Below are 23,657 nucleotides of genomic sequence, written 5' to 3' on the forward strand. Positions count from 1 at the left end.
TGCAGGGCGAGAAGAAAGGATATCTACTTCAATTTTTATGACTTCTGCACATTTTGTTGAAAAAAGTCCTACCAAGCAAGGAAGTGGTAGTGAACTGGTACCACCACAAGGATTAGGATTTTTAAAAACTGCAATATAATTGTCAGGCGAGTGTATGCTCCTCGGTTCTGTCTTGTCACGACAAAGATTTGGAGTGACAGACATAAAGCCCTTGGCTTGTCACAGCTCTCGGGTCTTGGACAAACCGTGTTATAGCTCTTAGACAAATCAGTGTTACAGCTCTATCTTATTTAGAAGATAGCAGGAGAATCCATCTTCGCAGCGTGAGGGCATGCCAACCCAAAGACGTGAAGAGAAGAGAATGGAGGAGCCAGAGAGAGCCCTTTGGCTCCTCTTTTTATATGTTTTTCCCTCCCCCTGGGCCTGCCCTATGCAAACTGGGCTAGCCAGGAGTGCTGTTTGTTGTACCTGAAGCCCTCACTCAGGTCCTCAGACCTTCCTTTGACCTCCTTTGTTCTATTTTCGCAGGCTTTTCCCTTCCTTGTCTTTTAGCCACTGTCATTTTGAACTCCTATTTCCTATTCTAACTACCTAACAATAATAAAAATATCATTTGATCTAAGAATGCCTTCATTCCCCACCGTGCCAGCTAGATGAAGTGGAAATACTCAGCTGCCTTAGTTGGGACAAACTCAAAACATGGATTAGGTCCTCGAAATGAGCACATGACCCCTGGATAGGATGATTCAGTAGGCTGCTTTAGTAATATACCATGCCTTCCCTTAGAAGAGAAACCACTCAGTTTGGGGAGACTGCAGGTGAAAGGGAAATCTGACACTTGCAGAGCTTAGTTTAAGTTTGCTTTGTAATACATTACCCACAGCAAATTTACCTCTATCTTTAGAAATAAAGATGACATCTGTCATGAAGCCTCTTACATTTTTTTTCTATCTGCTATTTCCAGTGTCATATATCTGACATGTGATAACCTCCCTTTATAAACTCAAATGTTAGGGACAAGATTTTATTCATTTCAGGTGCCCACATGGCTATTCTTGACCTACTTGCAAATACATGACAAGATCCACTGCACATTCTCTTATACTGAGGTTTCCGTTTCTGACTCTGAACACACCTTTCAAGCCTAATATCATCTTATTATACATACCTAGGCATCAGAAAATTAAACCTTAAAAATCCACTGGGCTTCATTTTAGGTAGATACCTTTCTGCCTGCCCTTGAGGCATTAATATTTTATGTTACAAGAAAGTATCTTTTTTGGTTTGTTTTTCAGAGCTAAACATTTAAATCTTGAAGCATTTTGTTTCTTTGCAAACATCTTTGTTAGAATTAAAAAAAAAAAAAGAAGTGTTGATCAAAATGTTGTCTTAGTTGTTACTGACAGCTGTTAAAATGCTGCTAAAAATACAGCGCCGACTACTGAAAAGCTAACTGCTCCTGTGAAGTCCTAATGAGAAATTCTAAATGAGTTTTTCATCAAGTTCAGCAGAGACTCATATTTCCCACACCTGACCCACTGGATTGTTTCACTTTTCTGTGGTTGTTATTGCCCATAATATCAGAAAAGCAGCCGGATGCATAATTCTAATGAGCTCACAAACCATGCAGTTATTTATGTAAGATTAGCACAGTTATTTAAAGGTGATGAATTTCCTGCAGTAAACCAAGAAAAAGAGAAGAGAAGGAATTGCAAATATCTTTACTTTTATTGAAATACATGGCTCTGAGTCCCCCTCCCCTTTTCAACCACTGTACATTATTTCTAAATTTAGAACATCAGTGTAGGCACAGTGCAATCTGATTTGCCTCTAATAATGTGGCACGCTAATTGTGATGCATGTTCTGTTTGGTGCTCTGTCAGCTCAAAATCTGGTCATCGAGATGGATGAGGTTTGTGTGTTTTCTGTTTAAAATGACTGCAAATGAAATTAAGGTAGACAGATGAATAGTTAGGTAAACAAATATGGAAATTAATGAATAAGCAAAGCTAATAAAAATATTCCAAGTAGTCCAGAAACTTGAATTGGGTCTATTTTGGGTATTAACAAACTCTGATATGTTTTGTATTTCTCTTCTGGTCCACAATTTCTTATTTGCTTGCAATGTTTATAAACTGTAACATGTGTGTTTTGCAATAAACAAAGAAGAAATTCTATTTTATATTATTCCCCTACCCATCTTTTCTCTCCAACACCGCCTGCCCGAGCCCCGCCTTTCTCTCTCTGACTCTCTCTGTCTTTCTCAACTCTTCCTAACAGCTGGTAACAGGGGGAAAAACAGCTTAGCTTTTTTGAAAGAAAAAAATAAAGTGCCAGCATGACTAGGCTTATTAATGAAGTTATCTATGTCCAAATGCTTAGCCTTTAACTTTTTAAGATTATTGAATACAATTAAGTTATATGCTATTTAGCAGGCTTTACTTTCCTACCAGTAAATACAGATCTAAAGGAGATCTAATACATTTCAAAATACATTCATGGGGGTGGGTTGCTTATCATTTCATGGCTTAAACAACTCCATGCATTTTTTTTTTCTCCCCCCAGTGTCAGCTGTTGGATGAAGTGAGATTTGGATCAGAGATCTAAGGGGTTGCTCTGCTAAAGCTGAAATAAAGAGCAAGGGAGGATTTTTTTTCCAACGCAAACTTAGATGATATTAGGCTTTGTATCTGAAGTTATATAATAGAGGATGTGATGTCACATATGTAAATTGCAAACGCTGAGTAGTGCATTTTAGGTAGCAAACCTCAGGGAACTTGATGCTACTGGGTTGAGGGAGGAAAGTGTCCTGAGGTACAGGACTGTGAAATGAGGGTGAACAACTGTCAAAAGGGAAGAGAACTGATGCTGCTTCAAGGTTTCAGACTATTTGGCAGATGTAAGTAGTCTCCAATAATTTGGAGATGAAGTTAAGGTCCTTTTCTGTTCTTTTTACTTCCTTAATATTCATTTTTCTTAAAAACACATTTCTATCCTTTTGCAAAGAAAAATATATCTAAAAGGATCAAAAGAACAAAGTTTGTTGTGAGCTTAAAAATCAGCAAGGAATGACATTTCCTAGACGTACATTTTCAAAGTTGATAGGACTCTTTATTATCAAGCATTGGAACCAAGAGTATTCTGAATAACCAAAAAACCCTGCATCTCCATCTTTGATGGAGTCTCTCAGAGACATCACTTGTGGGGTGATTCCCAGTTAACACCAGTGCCACCTTCTCTTCAGATAAGGGAGCCAAAGATTTTATGTTGGAGCTGTTTTCCTTCTAGGGTGGCACAAGACCACCTCTTACAGCCAGCAAAAGAAAATAATTGTTCAAAAGTTTGGGCAAATATTCAAATATCCAAAAATAAAGGTTTGCCTAATAGTAATGGCAAGATCCCCTAATATCTCTTGTTGAAGTATAAGAGAAATTGATATACATGGGCATATGGATGTCCCCACAAGCGAGTGTGGTGTACAAAAGTTTCAAAAGAATATACGTAAATGCTTAAAAACTCAGTCTCAGTTTTATAATACCAAACTGCTTTAAAGCATGAAAGATTAAAATTTGAGATCGGACAGAAAGAAAAGGCAGGAAGAAATCTAGATGTCTAAAATGTTGCAGTTACAATAACCCCACTTTACATCAGAATCTGCTGCCTGATAAGTTGTCCGTAACAAAATTACTGATTAAAATAGTGGAGGAGCACCTAGGTAAAGAAAGTTTAATGAAAATCATTTTATAAAGGGGAAAGGAATAATCAAATGCCAGATTTATCAATTTTGTAACCTGAATTTGCATTATAAAGATTACCTTAAAGGAGGGTTCGTTTTCTCTAACATTTCATTAGGAAAAACTTCAAAAACAAAAAACCCACTACCAAGATTCTACCACTAGTATATAATGCCTTAATCACATTAACTATCCATCCTTCTGTCCATTTTATGAACTCATGAGTGTCAATCCATCCTATTTTTGATGCAGTTCAGAATTCATTTTTTTCAGTCAGTATACTTCTACATGGTGGTTCTTTTTAAAGTTCATTGAATATTTACTATGTTAATTATTTTCTTGATTTCACCTAAACATAATATCTTAAGAATTTCACCTTCTCTACATCTAAGGAAACAAGCAGAAGGTGGTTCGCCACAGGCCAAATGCCACTTTAAGAACAGGGGAGTGCCAGCACTGTGTGGGTGACGCCGCAATGGACAGCTAGACTGGGGCAGTGGGATTGTGGGGCTGTGATTGTTTTAACAGGGCAGTTCCGCGTTTAACACGGTGGTAAGGGATTACCAACTTCCACAGTTCCTTAGGAAGAAAACCGGGAAGGAGCACAGCGAAAGGGCAGGGGGAAGGAGTCAATAAAACCTGTAGGAAAAGGAGTGTAAAGCCGGGACAAGGACCAGTGTGGTCAGTTTCTGGAGTTTAACTGAGTGATAAACGACAAGGGGAGCCTGTTGTGATATTCACAGTGGGTCCCCTCTACCCAAAATCTTCCACTAAGGCTAAGTGTAACGGTGAGATAGAAGATCTGGGGCTGGTGTCCCTCCCACGCGTGAGAGTTCGTGGACACGCGCGCGCACACATACACACACACGCACACATTTGCCCTAATGGGGGTGATCTGTGTGGTCTGCGGCGGGAGGCGGGGGCGGTGCGGGGATGTGGGACTTGGGGAGAATCCAGAGCCAGGAGGCGCAGGCGGCTCCGCAAGGCAGCCGGAGCCAGAGGCTCCCGGGATCGCGGGGCGCAGCTCCATCCCCCGCCCCGCGCCGCGCTCCCGGGCGCCGCCGTCCGCCCTCCGGGCTCGGTCGCCCCCCTTTCCCTTTCGCGTCTGCGTAGGTGTCCGCCGGAGCGGCGGGAGGGCGCGGGGGCGCGCGGGGCGGCGCGGGGGCGCGCGGGGCTCGGCGCGCGGCGGGGGGAGGGGGCCTGGCGCCCGGCCGCGTCCTCGGCTCGCTCGGCGGAGCGGGCGGCGGCGGCCCGGGCGCTGTCAGAGCGAGGGGACGGCCGGCGGCCGCCGCTGCTCGCCGGTCTCCCCCGCGCGCAGACACCCGGTCCTTCCTCGGAGCCCCCCGCCACGGCGGGGGTGGGGCAGAGGCGCGGCGAGCCCGGGAGAAAAGGCGAGGGGTGGAGAGGGGAGCAGCTTCGCCGGGTGGGCAGCGGAGGAGCAGGAAAAGAAACTTTTCCCTCCCGCCCCCCGCGCACGGTCCCTAGCCCGCGTCTCCCCTCCCGGCGGCTGGGAACTGCACCTGAGGCCGGGGGCGCGAGGTCAGGGCTGGACTTCAGGGAGTCGTGGGGAGGGCTGCGGGGTGACGTGCACTGGGGTTCCGTTTGCCATCGGCCTCCTCGCAGCCAGTGGCCAGGCTGGGGAGGGGGCGCCGGCGCCCCCAGCCCGGCTTCCCCCCCAGACGGTGGCCGGACGCTCGGCTGCCTGCTCCTTCTGCGGAGGGTGTGACCCGGGGAGGGGGCCGCGGCACAGAGGGCTCCCCCTGCGGCCACCCCCCTCAAAACACACACTCACACACACTCACACGCTCTGGCGCCCGAGCTGTCACCGGTCACCCCAGGCCTGGGGAGGGGGCGCGGAGAGCCCGCTGCGGGGCGGCCGGCGCGGGGTCAACCCCCCTAACTTCCCGGCTCCCCAGGCAGCCGCCGCCGCCGCCCGGGAGATCGGCAGCCCCGAGAGGGCCCGCCGCTTAAGGCCCGGCCGCCGCCGCCGCCGCTGGGGGCGGGCGGGCGCCCGCGTCCCCCTCTGCGCGATTTGGCTCCGCCGCCTCGTCTCCTCCTGCCGGGTAACAACACTGCGGCTCTATTGCTCTACCCACCGTCAGTAGGACGACTGCCGGGAGTCTCTTCCTCTCCATCCTTACCGCCGATCTGCTAATATCGGACTTGCAGGCAGCGGCGGCGGCGGCGGCGGGAGCCTGGTTGCCCCCACCCAACCCCCGCCCCGCGCCCCAGCCTCCCCACCATGTCCTAGAAAAGGTGAGTGTGCAGCGACAGTCACTTGGCGCTGACAGCGGCGGGAGGGGTCCGGGGAGCGCAGGGCGACCCCGGGGAAGGCATATTCCGCGCAGAGGGCGCGGGTTGGCAAGCCGAGGTGGGCTGAGGGCAAGAGACGAGGTTCCCACCCGGCCGCCTCCGGGCAGGGTTGTTGGGCGGCGAGCGAGCAATCGTGGCGGCCAGTCCCTGCAAGATTCTAACCTAGATTTTGCAAGAAACTGAGATCCAGGGCAAGACTGGCCCTCCATAAAGGTGGTAAAAACTTAGTAAAAGAGACACGTCCATTCCTTTAATAATGAATAATTTGGCAGCGCAGGCGGAGCCGTCTTCTCCTCGGTTGCCCGAGCGCTAGGTCCGGGACTCCCCTCCTTCCTGACCGCCGTCTGCGCTCGGGCCCGGCAGCTATCGATGCCCGGCTGCTTGCTTGGCCCGGAAAGCGCGCAGGACCTCGGGCCCCGCGGGAAAGTTGGGAGACTTGCGGGGACTCCCGGCTGCGGGGGCGCCGGGAGCCGCTCCGAGCGGGGGACTGCTGAGCACAGGAGTCGGAGGGTCGCAACCAGTTCTTGTGCGCCGCCGCCGTCTCTCCCGCGGCCAGGGAGTTCCCTACCTGGAGCGACTGAGAGTTCGAGTCTTCCTCGGTTCGGGGTCTGGAATCCCGAAGCTTAATGAACTGTAAGGAGAGGAGGGGCCTTTGGGCACAGGGTGAACTCCCTCCCTCCCCAACCCCCTTCCGAGCTTGGCTGGTGCGGGGCACGGGTGAGGCGGGAGGACGCACAGCTGCCGCCGCCGGGCTGCGGGTCGCCAAGGGCCCGGGGACCAGATTTAGGTGTGTACGTCACCGGTGCTGACTCTGGACCAGCCAGGAATATAAAACGGAGCCTCATACTCCGAGCCTCAAAGTCCTTAGAAATCAAAGTTAAGAAGCCCATCCTTTTGCTTAGTAACTACAGCCGTGGGGTGGGCGGGAGGAGAGCCGAGGTGGAGGCGGCTGGAGGGAAACCGAAATTTCTTCTTGCAGACGCTTGATCCTTAGAAAACAGTTTTGTTTCCTTCCCCGCTCCTGTTTGTTTCTCCCAATGATGTGCACCCCTCCCACGCATTATTAAAAAGTGGCTATCCTGGATGGTCAGCTTTCTTTCAAATTGAACTACTGGAAAAATCCAATACGAAAGCAATAAATACAGCCACAAAATTATAAGGAAGGAGTGCTGCAGCTCTTGACCCTAGAGGTGGAGGGATGGGGAGGAGGGTGGGAGAGAAGCCGTGTTTAAAGGGCTTTGGCTGCACTGAAATCACTCGCTTTCCGCGCACGGTTAAAACAAGGAAATTCAAATCGAGTGGGAACGTGATCCTCTTGCTTGCTGGCAGCGGACGCTGCGGCTGCTGTGTTGAGAGGTAACTCTGCAGACTGACTACTGGGGCGGGGACCGAACCTCCAGGGTCGGGAGAAGCCCACTGAGGGTCCCTCCCTGCGCACGGACGCTGTGGGCGGTGCCTGGGCTAGGGCTGCCGCTCACCTGGCGCTGCAGGTGGAGAGCATCAGGGAGGACACCTTGACTGGCTTTCTAAAAACCGACTTCTTCAGCGTCCCCAGACTTTTCGCGTCTTTCCAGACATTCTGGGGTAGGCCAGGAGGAGAGCCAGGTGGGCGTGGGCAAGTTTGGGGTAGTGGAGCGAGGGGCGTGGGGGGCAGCGAGTCGTGAGTACCTAGTGGCGTAGCCGCTGCCCTGCACCCCGAGCAGCCTCCGCTTCTGCGGCTTTAAGGGAGCTGCCGAGTCCAGGCTGTGTCGCAGCAACTTTGTATCAGTCATGTCGTCCTCCTGGTGACTGACAGCCTGTATTGTCCAATGAGAAGCCCGCCTGACCCGTGCAGCGTGGAGCCTTGCTTCCCCCCGGGCCAATGGAAAGGGCCCAAGGGGGCGGGATAGCAACCTGAACTTTTTATCTGGACATGTGACCCGCTTTTAAAAGGGCCGGCCCTGAAGCTGGCCCACTCCCCCTCCGGGCTTTCGCCCGCCCTCTCCTTCTCTCTCCCTCCCAGCTTCGCCCGCTCTAGCCCTGCCCCTGCCCCCTCCTCTCCACCCCCCCGCGCCCGGGGTGTCATTGGACGGGTGAGACGCAAGCCAACTTCAGGCTGCTCCGAGGAAACCCGTGCAGTCACCTGGGTGCAAGAGCATTGCTGCCTCGGGCTCTCCCGCTGCAGGGAGAGCTGCACTCGCTGGCCTGGATGTGGTTGGATTTAGGGGGGCTCCGCAGCAGGGGTGTCGTGGCGTTGGCGAGCGCTGCAACAGGTAGACGCGGAGAGACGGACCCCGGCCGAGGCAGGTGTGTAGGGGTGCGCGGCTGGGCGCCGCTTGCCCGGCTCTGCGTGTGGCCGCGGCGCGGGAGCGTGCACTTTGCAGGGAGAAGTGGCTGCGTAATCCGGAGGCACTGTCAGTAGGGTGCTGTGTGCTTGTTGTTTTGTTTTGGTTTTCCACTTTCCCCCCCTTTGGCCGCCAGAGGACTATTTTGGGAAAGTTTGGCCACTTTGGATAAATGCCCTCTAACGAGCAGCTTTCTACCGCCTTTGGCAGTGGGAGGTCTATCACCCTTCCCTTTCCCCAAAGATGAATTTCGGGTCGTTTTTCTTCTACAGCTTTTAAAGAACGTTTGAATAATATTTCTTTCCTTTATAAATTGCGGAAGCACCCAAATCTCAGCCAGAGGTGTAGCGGAAAAAAGGGCAATTGAAGGAGATACAAATCCCGACAGATTCTGTAGGAAAGGGGCTCTGGAAATTCGTGCATTTCCCGTGCCTTAGGATTCACGAAACTCCTGAAAGAGATTATGCTTTCTGTGGCATCAGTTCGAATTCTAAAAGCAGGAGAGAAAGGATGAAGCTTCTTTCGGTGACATCCGTGCCCTGCTACTGAATTTAGGTGCACAGCTTTTCCTAATGAATTTTAGAAGACCAGGTTTAAATCGTAATGGTTTACGGCACCAAAAGGTTTAATTATTTGGTATAGCATAGAAGTTAGGAAAACTTTGATACCAGACAAGTTTGGAAACCACTGAATTTCAAAGGCAGTAAATTGCATTTTAATATTTGAATTGGCATTTCTCTAGGTGCTGTTACTGATGATACTTACATAGTAATGCTAACAGCATTCTCCATCTGTGAAGTTATGGGAAGTTTTCATTTTAGATTTGACTTCATGACAGGCTATCATGGAAATGCTTGAGGAAAGAAGTTTTTTAAAATAATAAAAGGGAAGCTTTTTCCTTTAAGGAAGACATAGTTTAGTTTGGGGCTTTTGGAACGATCAGGTGGCTCAGTGAATTAGGTGAGTGAATAGAAATCAGGTGTGTTCAGTTCTAACTGGTTCTCTGGCTCTCTTAGGTGACCTTGGGCTGATTTCTATCATTTATCTCATCTGTAAAACAAGGAACATGGTTATAGTTAAGTAATAGGGATGACAGGAAAAGAGTTACAGTGAACTTTTACAACTGTGCAACCAATACAAATTATAAAATTCTGAAGTTTCTGTCTTGAGGATGTAATATTAGAGTCAGATAACTATAGAAAATGATGCATTTAAAATGGAACTGTGTTTGGGAAGTTGTAAAAGTGAAACTGTTTTCGGATAAAATATATAAATTTGCAAGATTCTTTGTTAATATTCCTGAAACAAACAAACAAAACTACTTCCTTATGGGAAACAGCAATTTAACAGAGTCTGTAAAATATAAAAATTTAAAGTCAGGTTTTCCCTTTGCAAAAATAACATTTACGAGCATATTTATGACAAGATAGAACTGTCAATATTTTTCCTTACTTTCCCTGTGTGAAAATTCCTTTATTTTAAGAGGGGAGACATTTGCCTGAAAATTAAAGGACCTTCATGTTTTTTGTCTTTGCCCGAAGGGGAGTATCTGTTATAGTTTCCATTTTAAGGGAGACAAGCCTGATTTTACATAAGTAGATTTGTATATCAGTATCTGTTTAATCTTATACTTTAGTAACAAAAACTTTACCTTTACCCTCTGGATATTAAGTTCTATGAGGATCATATTCATCAATTAATATTTTCAGTATTCACTAGTGATTGACTGAAAATCTGCTCAAGCCATGGACCTTATGCCAGTTTCAAAAAGACAACCTGGATTTCCTGGACGACATTGGAAATAACTTCCTAACTGATCCATTTGTTTTATAGAGAAGATCAATTAAGATAATATAGGACAGAATAGCATGGAAACTTATATACTACCATATGTAACATAGTGGGAATTTGCTATGTGACTTAGTGAACTCAAAGCAGGGCTCTTGTGGCAACCTAGAGGGGTGGGAGGTGGGAGGGAGGTTCAGAAGGGAGGGGATATATATATATACTTATGGCTGATTCATGTTGATGTATGGCAGAAACCAACACAATATTGTAAAGCACTTATCTTTTAATTAAAAATAAATACATTTTTAAAAAAAGGAAAAGATTATAGGGAGAATTCAGCATAACATATTTCAATAATCGTATTTTTTTAAAAGCCTGATCCTTAAAAATATTTCCAGTGGAAGCCATGCAGGTCCTAGATATCTTCCATTCTTTCTTGTTGGTTGCCAGCCTTTATATTCTTTGTTGAGGGGTGTATTAGGTTGACAGATCAAAATGTCTTAAAGCTAATGTAGATTTCAGCAAAGCCTTTGCAAATTCTCTAATGATAGCCTTGTCAATAATGTGGTGAAATGCAGGCTGGTTCGTGTTATTGTCAAGAGAGTTCAAGGCTAGCCAAACAGAACTTGGAAAGTTGTGATCAGCTACATGATGTTAGCTGATAAGGTACTTCCTTGTAGAGTGCTTTAAGATGGTTCTTGCCTATCCGCACTCACGTAAAGGTTCTCTTCAAATCTTCATATAGCCTTATGTATCTAAGACAGGGCTCCTGGCTTGAGGCACAGTGATGAAAAGTGTCCCTCAGCATATTAGTAGATGTTGTGTGAAAAAAAGGTGCAGTGGCCAAATTATTTAGGGAACTCTGAATTAAAAAGGAAATGGGTTTCTGTTCCTTAGAACTTTCAAGAGTTTTAGCATGTGAATTTCCACCCTGAAGCTTCAAAACAGGCAGTGAGTGATCATCCTTTCCTAAAGACAGTTTAGAGAAAGAATTTTTGGAGAGAAGTCTGGATGATGGTGATCCTTCAGACTCAAGGCAGATGGTCCTGTTGTCTGGGAGACTGTAGGTGTGGGAGTGGGGAGGGGTGAATTTGTGGAGACCTTTAGTTAGGGTGCCAAGGCAGGGGTGATTTCTGGGCACTTGAATAGATGGTGGTGCAATTCACCAAGACAGAGAATGTGGATTTAGGAATAGGATTGGGGTGTGGGAGGATGATACACGGAAGGTGTTCAGTTTTAAACAGGAATAGACACATTTCTTTTGGTTTGATGAATTTGGGACTGAAGTATCTATCTGTACTGTTCCAGTTTGGTATGGGGAAGGCTGAATATTCTCAGAAGTAGAAGCAGCACATATTTACTAGTATTTTTCAACCCATGGCTATTACTAAATGGTTTTTCAGTAAGGTACAAAAGGCCAGTATTAGCTGTTTTGGTCCCATTTCACTATATTCAGTTCTTGGCTTTCATCCACACTAATTTTTCCTGCTGGAATTATCAGATTACCTTCTGAAACTTCATAACTTGGCTTACTTTCTACTGTTTTGTGATTAGGAATTTATAGAATAATGTTCTTTAAACAAAAGCATGCTACATAATTGGGAGATTTTAATGTTCACAAATTACTGGGTATTGATTGTTTTATAATAGTTTAACATTATTTTATTTGCACTATGCTGTCGTCTTGGGGTGCAATGGTAAAGTTGATAAAGTTTCCTCCTTCTGGGAACTTAAAAGCCTAGTGTAGAATACAGAAAAATAAGAAGTAATTATGATCTTCGGACAATTTGGGCATTAAATTTTGCCAGAGAGCCCTGTGATATCTGATGCCAATTTATTTAGTAGAGTCATTATATTATTTTTTCCATGTTAATGTAATTTCTGGAGCAAAAAGTCTTTCTAGTTTCTTTTTAATGAGAAGAAGGTAGGGTGGTTGACAATCGTGAGTGGCAGAGGAGGGGAAAGGACTGAGAGGTCTAAAGTAATATCTGTGTTCACCACTGCAGAAGCTGCAGCTTTTAGGTCAGGACCTTTATTTGGGTCAGAGATTGTTTATACACCTGAAAGGATTTGAAAAATGCATAGTTAAAGATTTGAAGAGTTCTATGCATGAAAATGCACAAATGAAATTTTATTGAGTGAATTAATTTTCTTTGAGAGATGTTTCTTTAGAGTGGTGCTTCTCAAGCCAGCGGTGATTTTGGCCCCCCTCCCCCCACCCCTAGGGGCTTTTGGCAAGTCTGGAGGCATTTGGGGCTGTCACAGTGGGGCAGGAGGAATGCTACTGGCATCTAGTGGGTAGAGGTCAGGGATACGGCTGTACATCTTACAATGCACAGGAGAGATCTCAACAAAGCATTATCAGGCCCCCAGTAGGGCCATGGTTGAGAGACCTTGGTGTAGACACCTGGGATCAAATTCCAGCTCTGCTGTGTGGCTTCTGACTCTGTTTTCCCAGTTGTATCATTTGGGACCGTACTTTTGCTAGTCTTGTAGGGTAATTTATAAGGGTATGTACATTAATATCTGTGAAAGGCTTGTAATAGGTCATTGAACCATATCAGGCATAAGAATTCTATAAATACAGCCTGTTATGATTATCTATGGAATAAATTTATAGAGCGAGCCAGTAGATAAGATAGTATGTCTAAAACAATCCTGGGGACTCCTTGAGGATGGGAATTGAGCCTGTTTTGTTTATCACTGTAGATTCTGTGGCTAGTTGTAGGCCCAGGATGCAACACACACTTGGTGAGTATTTGTTGAATGAATGAACACATAAATTGTCAGGACCCATCTCAAACTTCCTCCATTAACTGTGGAGAATGAAACTGGCAGTCTGGAGTCTTTTCAGCAGAGCTGCCGCTAGGTCAGGCTGCATGTCAGAGTCCTTGGCAGGACTGAAATACAGACCAGAGTCCTGACATTCTCAGCTTGTCATTCAGCCTCTGAGTTATGGACGAGCTTAATTAATCAGGATATATGACTCTTCACTGTTCAGAACTGACATTAAATTATCTCCACCAAAATCTATTTTATGAAAATCTTACTGTTTTGAAAATAATCCTCAAGTTATCTTGCCCGTGATCATTCACGGGATGACTTTACATTGGGAAATGGTAACATTACTTACATTTCCTCATTGTTTTTTAATCAAGTCACATATTAGCTATGAAAAGCAGCTTCCATATGCTGGAAAGACTCCAAAGACTTTGGCATTAGATTTAGTTTTAAACCTGACTTTGTCACTTACTGTGTCTTTGACCTTGGGCAAGTTGCCCACTTGGTTAAACCCTCAGTTTCCTCTTTGGATGCATCAGGAGTCCCCAGGATTACTTTGCATATTAAATAAGTTAACATTTGTAAATATTCTTTGTAAACTCTACAGGCTGTATTATAGCAAAGATGTTTTATATGTAAAATTTCCTCCAAACTCCAAAGGCTGTAGTATAGTAAAGATGTTACTCAGATGCAAAACGATTTTATTGCTTGCTCTATTATAGCAAACATGTTGCTTTTATTTAGATGGAAAATAGTTATATTGCTGCTTATATTCTGGCTTCTGGACAAATTATAGTCAGGACTCTGTTGTATCAGCACCTAAAAAGGTAATAACTTGAGTATAACTGGAAGTATTGCTTATCATCAGGAGTATATGTGCTTATAGCTCAGTTAGTACAATTTCAGAATGTCTTTTAGAGTAACTGTGCTATCCATGACTCTAATTCGATTTTTTTAATATAAATTTTTATGTTAGCTATGGAGACCAAAGGCTACCACAGTCTCCCTGAAGGTCTAGAAATGGAAAGACGGTGGGGTCAAGTCTCTCAGCCTGCAGAGCGTCCTGCCCTGGGACCCGGACCCACGGAGCAGTCAGATGAGAATAACTACATGGAGATCGTCGACGTACGCTGCGTCTCCGGTGCTATTCCAAACAGCAGTACTCAAGGAAGCAGCAGAGAAAAACACGAACTACTCCCTTGCCTCCAGCAAGACAGCAGCCGGTCCGGGATTTTACCATCTGATATAAAAACCGAGCTGGAATCAAAGGAACTTTCGGCCACGGTGGCCGAGTCCATGGGCTTGTACATGGATTCCGTGAGAGAGGCCGACTACGCCTATGATCAGCAGAACCCACAGGGAAGCGGCAGTCCAGCAAAGATGTATCAAAACGTCGAACAGCTTGTGAAATTTTACAAAGAGAACGGCCACCGTCCTTCCACGCTGGGGGGTGCGAGCAGGCCCTTGCGGTCCTTCCTGCCTGACTCTGGGGGCTCTGTTAATGGCGGGGTCATGCGCAATGTGGTGAAGAGCCCCATCCTAGGGCACGAGAAGGGCCCGGCAGTTTGCAGCCCTCTGACCCTGTCATCCTCGGGTTGCAGCCCCGCCAGCATCAGCTGTGTGTCCTCCACTTCAGCCAGCTTCGGCAGTTTCCCAGTGCACAGCCCCATCGCCCAGGGCACCCCTCTGCCATGCTCCCCCAATGTGGAGACGCGGGGCTCCAGGTCACACAGCCCAGCGCATGCCAGCAACGTGGGCTCACCTCTCTCCAGTCCATTGAGTAGCATGAAATCCCCGATTTCCAGCCCCCCGAGTCACTGCAGCGTGAAGTCTCCGGTCTCCAGTCCTAATAACGTCACTCTGCGATCCTGCGTATCCAGCCCTGCAAACATCAACAACTCAAGGTGCTCCGTTTCCAGCCCTTCCAACACAAACAACAGATCGACGCTGTCCAGCCCAGCCGCTAGTACTGTGGGGTCTATCTGTAGCCCTGGAAGCACCGCCTTCAGCTACACCGCTTCGGGCACCCCAGTGGGGTCCAGCGCAGCCCGAGATGTGGTTCCCAGTCCAGACACCCAGGAGAAAGGTGCTCAAGAGGTCCCCTTTCCTAAGACTGAGGAGACAGAGAACGCCATCTCCCATGGTGTGGCTGGCCAGCTTAACATCGTCCAGTACATAAAGCCGGAGCCAGACGGAGCTTTCAGCAGCTCGTGTCTAGGAGGAAACAGCAAAATAAATTCTGATTCCCCCTTCTCAGTACCAATAAAACAAGAGTCAACTAAGCATTCATGTTCTGGCACCTCTTTTAAAGGGAATCCAGCAATCAACCCCTTTCCGTTCATGGATGGCTCATACTTTTCCTTTATGGATGATAAAGACTATTATTCTCTATCAGGAATTTTAGGACCACCTGTGCCGGGCTTTGATGGTAACTGTGAAGGCAGCGGGTTCCCCATGGGGATAAAACAAGAACCGGATGATGGGAGCTTCTACCCAGAGGCCAGCATCCCCCCATCTGCCATCGTTGGCGTGAATTCAGGTGGACAGTCCTTTCACTATAGGATTGGTGCTCAAGGTACAATATCTTTATCACGATCAGCTAGAGACCAATCTTTCCAACACCTGAGTTCCTTCCCTCCTGTCAATACCTTGGTGGAGTCGTGGAAATCACACAGTGACCTGTCGTCGAGAAGAAGTGATGGATATCCGGTCCTAGAATACATTCCAGAAAACGTATCAAGGTAAGTCGGCCTTTTCCTCCAGTTTTGAAAAACCATGGCTGTGTGAAATGCTGAAGGTTAGCGTTATCTTTGCTGTTGATAAATTCAGACACATTTCAGTCTCCTGTTTCCTTTTCAGCATAGTCACTGTGTGCTCACCCATTAGCTTGTTGGTGTGTTAGGAAGGTATTGTTGAGTCGCTAAGTTGTATCCGATTCCCTGCCACACCATGGACTGCAGCACTCCAGGCTCCCCTGTCTTTCACTATAAAGAAACCAAACATTTTGAGTCTCAACTGGTTCCATCGATTTGGAAGGAGCGTGTGTACGTGTTGTGCGTAAGTCTTCCCCTTCTGCATTGCCGCTAGTAGGTTTAAGATAGGTTTGTTTCCTAATGCCTTGCTATTATGTATGCTTTAGCAGACTAGTGCTAGGATTTTTTTTTCTTTTCTTTTCTTTAGCTGTATACTGGTCCACTGACATTGCTTAAAATTGTTTTCTTTGTGGTCATAAGTCTTTTTTTTTCCCCCTGAGTTTTCTTTATTAATCACTTCATTGGTTGTGAAAAGTGAAATGAAACCCCAAATCTGTTACCCACAAGCTCCCCACCCTTTTCATCTTTTTCTAGATTGGTTAATTGTATGTAAGTTGTGGTCTTCAGCACAAATAAATCATTTCCTTAACTCTGGAGAGCTTTTTAAAGACTCAGCACATCTAAAATTACTAAGTGGCCCGTTTTGCTTTCCTACTCTTTGGAAGTGAAGTATGTCACTGCCGTTTCAGATTGGTATATTTATAACTTCTAAGATCTGCAAGGAGACATACTTTACTTACTGTAAAATATCTTCTTGGCTTTCCTTCTTATAGATAGCATATTGTATATATTTAGAAAAAACAAGGAAGAGGTTTCAGATATGACTGTAAAGGGTGGTTCTAAGTAATACAGTGAATACTTATGTTGGACTTTGCTTCAGCACTGTTTTTATTACCTGGATGTGGTCAATGATCCCTTTATTGAACATATAAAGAATAGATTTCCTAGATATAGTTCACAGAGGCTTCTAGGAAGATGTGGCTATTTTCCTTAAAAACTTGTTTGGTGGTGAAAATGTCCTTTCCCATCAACAAAACGTAAGATTGACGTGCATTCTGTGTTTTCTCCTTTTGTTTTTTACTGAAGCAAACGCAAAAACTTTTCATTTGTGCTTTCTTTTCCTCTCCATTGACTCATACCTCGCTCCTCTTGCTTTTATGGACACACACATTCCATAAAGGAGACTTACACGCTCGTACAGTTCTCAGTAGCATGACTGGTTAATCCTATACTCACACTGTTGCCATCTCCTAAATTCTAAACTCTTTGCACAAATGCTGAAATGGCATAGCTTTCGTCAGAACCAAGCTCAGCAGGTGCTTTGCTTTACTTTCCGATAAGGATGGTTTGCACACACTATACATACTTTTATTAAGTGATGTTTGTAGTGGGTTAGTTGGAGGGAGTTTAACCTGGTTGTTAAGAGCATGGCTACCCTGGTTGAAATCCCCAGCTCTGCCCCTTAACTGCTTTGTGACCCCATGCACATCTCTTCACCCCTCTGGCCTTCAGGCTTCTCATCTATAAAAATGGAATTCAGTAGTACCCATCTCAAGGGTAGTCAAGACAATGAGTTAAATGATGAGAAGCCCCTTGATTATCATCTGGAATACAATATGCATCACAGAGTATTATATACATTTCAGCAGCTGCTCTTAGCATTTAATGGGAGTGTTCATAGCCTTTAGTTTCCATTTCTTTTCGTGCTCTCTTTTGTGCATTAAATGAAATTCCATACAGTCTTTTAAAGAAATGTACAAAGTATAAGGAAATAGTTGTTGATAAATTCCTATGATTGATTTCTACCGTTTTATAGCTAGGCACTCTACATTTCTATTTATGTTATTGTAGTTTTGAAGACCGTTGCTTTGGATAATGATATTTCTGGTAGAAACACTAGACAGATGCTAGCTAAAATCATTAACTCTCTTCTGTTTGTTCTGTATCCTATTTATACTGTTTTGTCATTTCCGGACTCAACTCACGATGCCCCTCTTGGTGGTCTTGGGACCCATAGCCTTACACATTCCTATGAATCAGTGACTTTGAGCCTCCTGTGCCTTTGTGGGAAACTGGGATGTAGTCTAGTGTCTTTTCTTGAGCATTCCAAAATTCTTAATAAGCTTGTTAACATAGCTAGAGGGGATTCATTTGTTTACATATATACTATTGTTAGTTAATGTTTTCCACAAACTTTACTATCAAAGCTTTAATATTATTCAAAGTTTTAGATTACTGATCTAATTAGATTAGATTAGTAATTCCTTGCAGCTTTTCCTTGTGAATATTATCCAAATCTATTTGTTTTGATCATTCTCAGAGGAATACAGACTTTTTTTCTGGATTTTAGTCTACATTTTATAATACTTAATTTAATCTCATCCAACCTTCATTATTGGCTTCTTGTTTTGTGTTTTTTGGACCAAAATCCAACTTTTCTGTCTACTTCATAATTTATGATGATGTTACCCCATTCCAGGTAATGTCAGATCAATGAATTAAAGATTGTAAAGGATCAAGGCAGTGTGTAACTGCTTCTAAGTTTCATAACATTCTTTATCTTTAGGTTGAGCTCTTGTTTTCTAGTAAATGTCAAAGTATGGTTTGGGGTTTCTGAGACTTTATCCAGGAGGGCCACAAACTCAAAAATTGTGCATTGGTAGACGAGCCATGCAAAATGGAAGATAGACCAATGGTTTTACTAAAATAGTGCATGAAAAGTTCACTGATACGGTTTCGGATTCCATGTGGCAACTAAACTTTTAAGAAACCACTGACTGTCCATTTCCAGTGTACTGAAGGATCATATCTCCATTGATCTGAGATGACCATTAAAATGCTTCTCCTTTTTTCAACAACATACCAGCGTAAAGCCAGATTTTCTTCATATCCTTGAACCAAAACACATCATCACACGTTGGCCACAGAAGTAGATACGAGATACTTCCGGTGGTCTTCTATTAGACGAGACAATAGACTTGCAAAAATGTAAAATAGTACCTACCACTCTTCTCCCTGAAGTTTTTCATTCTGGGAAACACAAGTTGGGTTTTTTTTTTTTTTTTCACATATGCATGTTTATGTTAAGTTGTGATGACTTATTTTAAGTGATTTAAAAGAAGTACTCACTTCAAGTTGTACTAAGGTAAATATCAGTAGATAGATTATACATAAACAAAAGATCTTGACCTCAACACATTTCCAAGAGTAGAAAGGCATCCTGAGACTCAGAAATTGAGAACTATCGGTCTATCCTATAAAACTTTGGTGGTTCACGCAGAAAGAGGATATTATGTTATTTACCTTAGCTTACCTGAATGTTATGCTGAAGAAAGGGTGCCTCGTCCATGCAAGGACAGTGATTCTCATCCAGGTGAATTTTTCAAGCTGATTGAGGTGAGTGATCACAGAGAGTGTATCTCCTGCAGCCTGTGGGTGTTCTGTGAGAGTGGTGGCCAGAGGCAGCTCTCAGAATTTCCAGCAGGTGGATTGTCTTGAGTGCCACACAGGGAAGGATAGGGTTGGCCAAAAAGTCTGTTCTGGTTTTTGTACCATCTTATAGGAAAAACCCAAACTAACGTTTTGGCCATCCCAGTATATGATGACGAAAGTTGACATGAAGCTCTGCGGTAGACACTGGACCCGCTTTGATCATACAGATGGAGGGTCCCCTGCCCACTTGGACACAGACGGAGCTGTGAGCTTGAGTGAGTGGCAGTGTCTCTTAGCCTCCGTTTCGTCATCTGAGAAAAAGTAAGTTGACCGAGAAGCTCTCCGAGGACCGCCAGCCACACTTCTGAGTGTCTGTATAGTTTCCTTGGAGTCGTGTATGTTAAGAATGAAAATAGAAACATCCCTTCACATATTTACTGGTCTGGTTTCAAGTTTATCTTAATCACCAGTTCAGCTCTGTAGTTTCCAGCGTAGTTGAGATAGGAAAATATCATTACCATTTATCATTTAAAAGTAAGGATGAGTGAGGGTGACCTATCATTGTGCTTGGAAAAGCCGTTTTGTTTTATTTTCAAATCAGAACTTTTCCTTTCATAAAACTTGACACTTACATGATGAGTTTCTGGTTCTTTTAAATTTGCAATATTCCTTTTGGAAACGGGGTTGGTCTGTTGACATAACACTGGGTGTTTATGGCGATGGTCATGGTCACTTTGATAGCATCATAACACAGTGCTAACATTGACTTAAACGTTCGAATATAAAGTTCACCGTTTCAAAGGGCACGTTCTCATAGGTTTCAAGACACGTAATCAGGAATTTATCTTAATATGTACTGCACTTTTTTTTTTCCATGATAGAAGGAAACAATTCAGTGATAACCTCCGGTTGGTTTTCTCTTTTTCCCAGTGATCCCTGAAGTTTTTCAATACCCATCTTCCATAATGAGCTAAAAGCTTCAGAATTCAAGGAGTTTGTTGCAGTTTGCCATGTCTGTCAGTAAACTTCTGTAAATAAACCATTGAGATAGAAGTATCTTCATGTAATGCAAAGTATGATAAACGGTGGGTTTTGGAAGGGAGAGAATAATTATTGGTGCTTATTTCTATAATAAATCTATTACAGAATAACTTAGGTCATTTGGAAATGAAAGCATGGAAACTTTCTTTTTCTTATTTGTCTCATAATGTTTTGATTTTGAAATTGCTAGTGTGCTTAGAATTTCTCCAGGTTAGTGTTCTAAATAGTATTTTTAGAAATGGTTTAAAGGGAGACTTGCTTCTTCTGATGATTCATTCACTTTCATTCATTTATGGTATTTCTGGTAGAAGTAGCGATCATTTTATTGGGGAAAACCCCCTTATTCCTCTTTAATAAGCAAATCACGATGCAGTGTCCTTCCTTACATTTTGCTTTTCACAAGTATCCTAGATTTATGTCAATGCGTTCACCTTTTATCATCTAAAGTGTTATTATTTTAAAGCTGTTTACTTCATACGTAAAGTGAAGATAAAAGCCCTGGTTTCAGTTAAATAAACTCAAATTATTCAACTTCAGTTCTCATACAGAGCAGTGACATGCTGAATCTGGGACCTAGATATGTATCATTTATGGATTTGATTCCTTTCACAATATTGAAATTCTGGGTGTGCCTGATCTTTTCTGTCCTTCTAATGTTTAGAGTAAGAGCAGATGTTCTATTGATCACCAGTAATTTAGGCGTGTTACTTCACTTCCCCTGATATCGTTAATTTTTTTCTCCAAAATAAGGCTTGCCTTCCCAGACTTTCAACTGTTGCTGTACTTTCATACAACTGATAAAATTTCATCTCTGCTGCTAAGTAATTTATTGTTTTCTTTCATTTACTGAATTTAGATTGAGAGGAAAAAAAAGTTGGTTTCTTGAATCCGTTTAAATATAGTCATTAAATTGTATGTCTTTGTGGACTGCATTGCAAAGTTTATTAGTATCCAGGAAATATAAGTGCGTTTAAATGGATAGTGTCTTAATCTTAAATTTAAAAAATTTGAGTTTTAAACTTGTCAAGTATAGGCTTTGTTTTCAGTTTTAAGAGTTTTATGTTGTGTTTTATATAATAAGGCAACGATGAAAATGTAAATATATATGTGAACATATTACCTAATTAATACTCTGGAAACCTCTGGATTTACGATTTGTCAGTAGTATGGCCAAGGCCAAAATTTCTATGTAGAAAATAGGGAGAAATTGTTATTTATGCAAGAACTAGAACACTCTAGTCCAAGGAAGGAAAAGAGGATAAACAAAAAGTAATATGGATACTTATAAAGTTAATACCCTAGGGGGACTGATGTGAGCTGATGACTGGCCCCTTGAATTCACAGCTGTGACCATGACTTAGTTTATCAGTGATGCGTACTTTCATTGACGTGTATTTCCACCTTAATATCTTAAAAATTGTCGAAATAAATATACAAAAATCCATAACCTAAAATAGAATTAAATAAGGCTTGTAATGGACAAACCCAACTTTGAGTGTTCCAACAGGAAAGGATCTGGGCGAGATTTGGAAAATGGGGAGATGGGAGGATGAGACTTAGTATTTATCATTAGTCTTGAGAAATTTGCACGGGATTGAGCAGGGGGACACTTCCTGGTGGAGGGAGTGATATGAGCAGAGCCAGGATGGGCAGAAAGCCCTGAGTGTGGCCCAGCTGTAGGGCTGGCTGTGATACGGGGGACTCGGGGAAAGACGGCCCGGAAGAGCTCAGTTGGAACTAGAAGCCCGTGGAACTTGAAAGTCACATGAAGACGTTTGTACTTGATTTGGCAGGTAATGAGGAGTTACTGAAATGTTGGCGCAGGGGACGGCCTGAGCTGAAGTGCACTTGGGAAAAACCTTAATTAGGCAGCGGTTGTAGGGTGGATTGGAGCGTAAGGAGCCTTGTTAAGAAGTTATTGTAACAGTGCTGGAGGATGGGAACTGGGATCTCTGAAGTGAGGATGTCGGAGCTGGTGGAAGAAAGGGGTATATGTGATGTACTTTAGAAGACTCTGTAGCAGTTGATTTTTATGTAACGGCGTTTTTTTAAAATAGTCGCAGACACAGAAAAAAATTGGGAGGCCATTACAAAGAATGATGAACAAGGATAGTTCTCTCACATAAGCACAATACACCCACTGAAACCAGAAAGTAACATTAAATTACTGATATCTGGGGGACTTCCCTGGTGGTCAGTGGCTAAGATTCCAAGCTCCCAATGCAGGGGGCCCAGGTTTGATCTCTGGTGAGAGAACTAGATCCCGCATGCCGCAACTCAAGATCCCATGCAGCCAGATAAAGATGCTTTTAAAATGAAAACGTTACTGACATCTTGATTTCTGGCTTTGCCGGTTGTCCCAATAATATCTTTCGCAGTGAAAGGACCCTGGTGCAGAATTTTTGTGCGTTCAGCTGTCAGGACTCTAGTCTGTCTCAGTCTAGGACAGCTCCCTGTCTTTTTCTAGATTTCATGAGCTGACTTTAGGGGATGACAGGCCAGCCCTTGAGTAGAAAGTCCCTCGGTTTGGGTTTGCCCTTATTTCCCCAGGTTTCTGTTCTGGTGCTGCCCCCTAGGCAAGAGCGCCACAGACAGCAGGCTGTATTCTCCTGCTTCCTGCCACGTGCCAAGCCATTTCCCTTTGTGCCTTTATTGCCCGTCTGCAGCGCTCCATCCAGGTGTTGTCTGACAGGCTTCCCCCGCAGTCAAGTTACTCTTTGCCCTTTGCAATTAGGAGCTATTTGGAGGAGCAGTATTTTGAAGTTGTATACACATCCCAATCCTCATTTCATTTTTGTATTCATTAAATTAGCCATAGGTGGCTGAGACGGTACAGCGTCTGCCTACAATGCGGGAGACCCAGGTTCGATGCCTGGGTTGGGAAGATCCACTGGGAAAGGAAATGGCAGCCCACTCCAGTACTCTTGCCTGGAAAATCCCTTGGACGGAGGAGCCTGGTAGGCTACAGTCCACAGGGTTGCAGAGAGTTGGAGATGGCTGAGTGACTTCACTTTCACTTTCTTTTGTTGCTTCCATTGTGGCTCAGCTGGTAAAGAATCCGCCTGCAATGCGGGGGACCTAGGTTCCATCTCTGGGTTGGGAAGATCCCCTGGAGAAGGGAACGGCTACCCACTCCAGTATTCTGGCCTGGAGAATGTGGCCTGGGTCACAGAGAGTCAGATACGAATGGCAGCTTTCGCTTTGGGGCATCACTGTTTCTTCTTTTGCGCCGTGAGTTATAACCTCTTACTGCCCTTACTTTTGATACTCGGTTTGTCCCTGATTTCGCCAGTGGGGACTCATCCAGGCTGGTTTCTGTGACCATTTTGCCACATTCCCATCACTTCTCTGAGGGCTGCCTTGCTTTAGGCCCACCTTGTCCTTTTACTTCCTCAGGCCTGGACTCACCCCTTTCTTCAGGGAATTCCCCC

The 23,657-nt window shown here is 44.5% G+C and overlaps 1 protein-coding gene and 1 long non-coding RNA gene across 3 annotated transcripts in view; one reads left to right on the forward strand and one right to left on the reverse strand.

Moving 5' to 3' along the window:
* The first annotated feature begins 5,774 nt into the window (after window positions 1-5,774).
* Window positions 5,775-23,657, forward strand: part of NR3C2 (nuclear receptor subfamily 3 group C member 2) — a 434,797-nt gene continuing 416,914 nt past the window's right edge. The window contains exons 1-2 of one of the 2 annotated variants that reach the window (XM_060400978.1): window positions 5,775-5,990; window positions 13,917-15,681. In XM_060400978.1, coding sequence (XP_060256961.1) covers window positions 13,919-15,681 — 1,763 coding nt within the window. In that variant the 5' untranslated portion in view covers window positions 5,775-5,990; window positions 13,917-13,918. Of the gene's footprint in view, window positions 5,991-8,096; window positions 8,334-13,916; window positions 15,682-23,657 lie in introns of those variants that run through there. The other variant, XM_004017206.6, reaches the window with a different exon arrangement.
* On the reverse strand, window positions 6,107-7,781 carry LOC121817000 (uncharacterized). Its single transcript, XR_006056768.1, has 2 exons — window positions 7,526-7,781; window positions 6,107-6,678 (listed from the first exon to the last, which is right to left on the reverse strand). It is a non-coding gene; the product is annotated as an uncharacterized LOC121817000 (long non-coding RNA).

Source organism: Ovis aries, chromosome 17, assembly GCF_016772045.2.
Source record: "Ovis aries strain OAR_USU_Benz2616 breed Rambouillet chromosome 17, ARS-UI_Ramb_v3.0, whole genome shotgun sequence".
NCBI lineage: Eukaryota > Metazoa > Chordata > Mammalia > Artiodactyla > Bovidae > Ovis > Ovis aries.